This window comes from Oxyura jamaicensis, chromosome 2 (genome assembly GCF_011077185.1).
Source record: "Oxyura jamaicensis isolate SHBP4307 breed ruddy duck chromosome 2, BPBGC_Ojam_1.0, whole genome shotgun sequence".
Classification (NCBI taxonomy): domain Eukaryota; kingdom Metazoa; phylum Chordata; class Aves; order Anseriformes; family Anatidae; genus Oxyura; species Oxyura jamaicensis.
This window is the reverse complement of record NC_048894.1, coordinates 64,887,905-64,893,904: the sequence shown is the minus strand read 5'-3', so window position 1 is coordinate 64,893,904 and position 6,000 is coordinate 64,887,905. Positions and strand designations below refer to the sequence as shown.

The following is a 6,000-nucleotide window of genomic DNA, read 5'->3' as shown; positions in this document are numbered from 1 at the left end:
GGAGCTGGGGTGGCTGCAGGAGCGGCTGCAGGAGCAGGAGCTGGAGCTGGGGCGGCTGCAGGGTCTGTCACTCGGTTCATAGTAGCATCAATTGCAGCTCGATAGGCATAGGCCAGGCCCCAACATGCTACAGTGAGTTGTGTCACTTTGGAACTGCCAGGGTCATGACACTCTTTTTGCAAGCATTCTACCAGTTTTTTAGGATTTTGCAGTTGTTCAGGGGTGAATCTACAAAACATCGGAGGTGCCCACTGCTCTAGCCACCTGCCCATATCCTCCCACACTCCCTGCCACTCACAATTATCCCGCCTCAGGACAGATCTCTGCATGAGATTCCTAAGTAGTTGTTTAACCTTGAACAAAACCTGAAGCGCATTCAAGAGACATAACAACAAGAACATGCTGGTCTGAGTATCCCAAGGATATTCAACATCTTGGAGAGCTATCGTAACTAGCTCGGGGGATAAGAGGGTGCTGAAGGAGAAAGGGAGAGTGAACAAGTAAGGAAAAATATCTTTCCCTGTCCCCTTCACAGACTGGCTCCCTGATGAAAAAAGGCAGTAGGTGTAATTGTTAATAGTTTCCGAGATATAGTTTCCAAAGTACAGAGTTGACGACAGTGCTGCGTACAAATACCAAGTTAGAGTCATGGCCAGATATTTCATCATATCGTAAGCTATTGTTACACAGCACAGTACCATAACGATCTTAAACCAGGGCCCGGAAAGGATAAACAGCACGACAGGGATCACATACAGCAAGTAACGTGCTATAAAACTCAGTTTGGAATACAGACACAGCAGACTTGATATTAAAGCAATCAACATTCTGATTAGATCTGTCGTTATCTCAACCCTTCGGGCCCCACGTTGGGCGCCAAAAGAGCTGTTGTGGTTTAACCTGGCTGGCAGCTAAACACCACACAGCCGTTCGCTCACCCTCCCCCCTCCCTCTCTGGGATGGGGGAGAGAAACGGGAAAGTGAAGCCTGTGAGTTGAGATAAAGACAGTTTATTAAGATAGAAAATAATAATGATAATAATAATAATATGTACAAACAAGTGATGCACAATGCAATTGCTCACCACCCGCTGACCGATGCCCAGCCCAACCCCGAGCAGCCGGCCCCCCCACCCCGGCTAGCCACCCCTATGCTTAGCATGTTTAGCATGACGTCAGATGGTATGGAATACCCCTTTGGCCAGTTTGGGTCAGCTGTCCTGGGTCTGTCCCCTCCCAGCTCTTGCTGCACCCCCAGCCTGCCCGCTGGCAGGACAGAGCGAGGAGCTGAAAAGTCCTTGGCATAGTGTAAGCATTGCTCTGCAGCAATTAAAACATCAGCATGTTATCAGCACTCTTCTCATCCTAATCCAAAACATAGCACCCTACCAGCTACTAGGAGGAAAAATAACTGTCCTAACTGAAACCAGGACAGGGGTTTTGGCTTATTTTATTTTTAAAAATTATTTATTTAAATAATCTTGAAATGAGCTCTGTTTTCTCTTTGATTATACATGGTGATGCTTCTTCTCATCTTTGCTGACATTTCACAGCTGCTTGTTCACAGCTTTCTCCCAACAGAAGTGCAGAAACAGACCTTAAAGCAGAGGATTGTTGTCTTTTTGGTGTTCTTTAGATCTATATTAAAAGCCGTGCATATTTTTCTAATCAGGATTACAGAATTAATTTGCATGGTTTATCCTCTGGTATTTTTTTCTGATGGAGTGGAGTTTGTATCTCTTTTGTGAAAATTTTTATGTTGTGTCAACCTCGCTTATTTTTTGTTCAGCTTTTTTTCAAGAATCTGTGGATTAAAAATGAAGTTTGCAGAAAAAAACTTTCACTTAGGTAATTTAGATAACTAATCAAAATTGCTTAATGTTCTGTTGTTTCATTTGGTATCTGTTATATTTTAATTGTTATATTTTAACTGAAAATAATTTCATTTCATTAGCATTAATGCGAAGTTCAATGACCAGATTTTCCTGAGAGTGTTTTAATGTTGCTCTCTGCATTCTGAAGTTTATTTATGATTTTTTTTGTTTGAATTTTGCCTTACTTCAGTGGATAGGTACAAAGGATAAATTTGTAATGTTTGCTTTAGCACGTTGCTTGCATATGAGTGTCATAAATTTGCTAATGATGCATACTGACTAATTCTTGTTATTTGCCTTAAAAACATCCAGTACAGGGTGACCAGGATACAGAATTTCCTTCATTTGAAAAAATATTGAGATACTGAAGTGTATTTTACAGCATAGGGGAAAAACAAAAATACAAAAGTTCACCTGAAATGAAATTTCTAGGAGAAAATGTATTCAGATAAAGTGAAATCCTTCCTTTTGTTTATGGGGGAATGTTTGTTTCAGTGGCAACATTTTTATTTGTATATTTGTGATTTCTATGTCATAAAATAAATCCTGTAGATCATACAGAAATAGAATGAATGTCTCCTGTAATTTAAGATACCCTCATAAAAAGAGTTTTGAAACTAAAACGTGAAATGTTCTATTTTGGTAAAGCTTTCCAGCTTTAGGCAAGCATTTGGATTTAAATTTCTTTTGATTTGGTTTCAAATATCCAGTGGCAGCTTACTTAATTTTCATCAGGGCTGACTGGTAATATTAATCAGCTGTGTAAAGAGAAGCACTTTCTAATGAAAAGAAAAGGAAAACACTTGGCAGTAGTGTGGGGAAGTGGTTTCCAGGCATTGAAGAAAACACCTGGAAGGGCTGAGATAAGAATGTGATGGTTCTTGGCCTCTATTTACACCATTAAGATGAGGATTACATGACATTTTTGGCCACTGAATGATCTACAGTGGCTGCAGTAACATTTAGGGCTTCCTGCATGACAACCTAGATATGAGAGCACGTGTAAAATAAAGAGAGATTATTTTTTTTGTGTGTGTGCTTTTTGGAGGGAATTGGTATGAGTGTGACTATAAGGCTGCTACTGAATGGCAAGCTTCACAGTTCTCTTACTCCTGGAAAGCTATTTGCTCATTGATAAGAAGATTTGACAGCCAAATGCCTAGATCTCACCTATGAAAGTGACATTTTAGCCCATTGGTATATCTAGCAGCTAGTCAGGAGATACACTCTAAACCTCATTTCTGAAAGTGTAATCCATGTAACTGTCAGTTTGAAAAAAGGGTGGAGTGAAAATACCCTTGACTTAGTCTGAGAGGATCTTTCTTTCTGAAAAGTTGGCAATTTCAAAGCTATTTCAAAGCTACAAGTCTCAGGAAGATTTTGATGGGTATGTGACTCACAGCATTGCATTGCCAGATTCAGTATAACTATGGCATATCTGTTGATTGCCATGTCATGTCATCCATAGGGTAGGCACCGTGATAAGTCAGATCTCAACACTTAGATTTGGCTTTCTTGAAACAAAAAATACTGGTAAGACCTCATATAATCAGTTCTGGGATTTGGATTTAAAAAAATATATAGGCCACCTGGGGCTTGGGGGATCTCAGGAAAAAACAACAACAACAACAGAAAACACAGTAGGAGCAATCAGAAAACATGATGTGTGATGAAACAGGATTCATTAGGCTTTAAACAAGAAGGAAAAAACATCTTAAACTGTACTGTATAAATATAAACAAGGAGATGGGGCTTAAATGTTAAGAAAACCTTTCAATATTCAGATAGAAAAATAGAGTGGATGAGTGGAGGAGCTCTGCATCAGGGAAAGTCATTAAGAACAGGCCAGCTGTGTATTTGCTGGGATTGATCTTCATATACAGGGCAAGAGGAACATCTATGTGATCCCATTTGTTTCATGGCTGAAGGCTCTACCAGGGTGGCTTGAAAGCAGTGATAACTTGTTCTGCGAATTCTCTCCAAGCTCCTCTGCAATGCAGCCATCTGAACTTACAGGTTCAGTAGTCAGCTCTGAATAAATGAACGTCACTCACTGATATTTCCTTTACAAAATAAAAATGGAGAAATAATTTCACTAATGGCTGTTAAACACAGTAAACATCCCTATAAACACACCGTTATGGCAAAAACTTACTAGCTTGTGCCAAGATGCTGTCAGGAGCTACATTGGACATGGCCTCTTACATTTTTCACTGTTGGTAGATACCTGAAGAGAGCTCCTGGCTCCACTCTGGTCATTGCTTTAACTCCCATTGACTCTACATGGTCTTAATGTCAACTCTGGTGTTTAATGTCAGCTAAATTACAGTGCAGGAGTGTGTTTGAAAACCCTATTCTTTTTAAAATTTGACTTTTATAACTGCTGCAAATTCCATATTTTTACCTGAGTTAGCCTAAGACACAAGTGGGGCAGCAGGTAGGATTAATATGCTAAATATTCATGAGTCAGGTGTACCTGACATACAGCCTAACAGGGAAAACACAGGGCACAATAGCTAAGTTAAAGACTGGTTAAAGTGCCTGGAGACTTCATCAACCAGCTGGAACAGCCCGGTACCCTGTGTTAGTAGCGAAGTTTGGGATGTTTGGAGGAAGCTGTGGTTATTAGGAAGAATAAATTTTCTGGAGCAGCATGTGATCAGTGATCTGCAGAAGATCATTAAGAAAGAAAGAAATAGTATTTCAACTTTAAGTTTGGGAAGGAAGTGTCATAAAGAGTTAACAGCAGCATTTTGGGTTTCATGTTTAGCAGGTGTTGTTCTTGAGGTGTGAACAAGCTGCCTTTCACAGACAGAGAGTATGTGCAAATATAAGATCCATCTTTGGAATGACAGGAGCTTGGCCACGATCTAATGTCTTCTGTTCATGTTTAGGGCCTTGGGGGGCTGAATTTTCTCAATTTATGTTTTTCAGTCTGATTTTTGGGGAACTAAGCATTGGCAGGGTATTCATATGTGCTGTGCTTGTGTACTACAGTAATGGTCCATCCTGAAGGAAAAGAAAATGAAGTTGTATTCTTTAAAACTGATTTTTGATTTTTAACCTAGAATTAAGTTTGATTTCACTGAAACTGAAAGAAACTGAAACACTCTAGTTCCACAATTTATATAGATATGTACATTATAAGCCCTAAAATATCAGTGCAAGTCAAAAAAAAAAAAAAAATTGCTGTTGGCACAGAAAGAATACTAAAGGATGCTGAGTTTGAAGCAAGTTTATTCTAAAACTGGTTAAATAAGAAGTGACAGGCTAAATCTTAATTGTTTCTCCGGGCCTCAGGCTGAGACCATGTAGTGCGTCTAGGAAATGGAAATGAGGATCTTGAGCTTCATTTTCTGTGTGAGGACAGTACAAGGATAGAGTCAGTGTATGAGGGCCTGTGATTTCCATTGTAATTTTAATTGTTTCTTTGGTTTGACATGGTTGCATTGCAATTGGAATTTCCCACAGAGCAGCAGTTCTGGTCTCTAGATAGTCCTATTCTGCATTTCAAAGCTGGATTTGTTTGTTTGTTGTATTTTTTTTTAGGGTTGGTTTCATTTTGTTTTGGTTTTGCTTTATATATATATATAAGTTTTGATTACTTAATGTAAAAACAAAACAAAACAAAACAAAACAAAACATATCCACAAAAATAAAAATGTGCAAGGATTGTTAAGCAACTCCATTCCTGACTGAATCCAGACCATTGCTAAACACAACTCAGGAGAGATCTGATATTGTATACTATGTGGGGACCTCTGCAGTAAGTGGGCACAGCAGGAGAAGCACAGAGTAACAATTTTTAAAGCCCTTTTTTTCCCCCCAGGTGGAAGTTATTTTCAGCAACTGTCTTATTTGGCTTCTTGTGAGGTTGATTTGGTGTGAGCTGATCGTCAGCTGCCTGAGAAATTGCTGCTGTGTGTCTGCATTTCAGGGCTGACCAGTGCAGATACCCATTCAAGAACATTTAGCAGCTGGTTTATGAAGATCTTCTATATGGCTGATATCACTTCCGTGGGTCTGCTGTTGGGTCCTTTTCATTATTTCTTTATTATTTTATGAAGTAAGAACCATAGGGAACATTTCACAATAACATTATAGACCCCTGAAAATGGAGTTAATAA

At 39.3% G+C, this 6,000-nt stretch overlaps 1 protein-coding gene across 10 annotated transcripts in view; it reads left to right on the top strand.

Annotated features, from left to right (window-relative positions):
- MYRIP (myosin VIIA and Rab interacting protein) overlaps window positions 1-6,000 on the top strand; it is a 253,560-nt gene that overhangs the window by 180,620 nt on the left and 66,940 nt on the right. The window contains exon 1 of one of the 10 annotated variants that reach the window (XM_035316301.1): window positions 1,476-1,847. The exons of the other annotated variants lie outside the window; for them this stretch is intronic. Coding sequence (XP_035172192.1) covers window positions 1,756-1,847 — 92 coding nt within the window. The 5' untranslated portion in view covers window positions 1,476-1,755. Of the gene's footprint in view, window positions 1-1,475; window positions 1,848-6,000 lie in introns of those variants that run through there. 10 annotated transcript variants of the gene reach the window in all.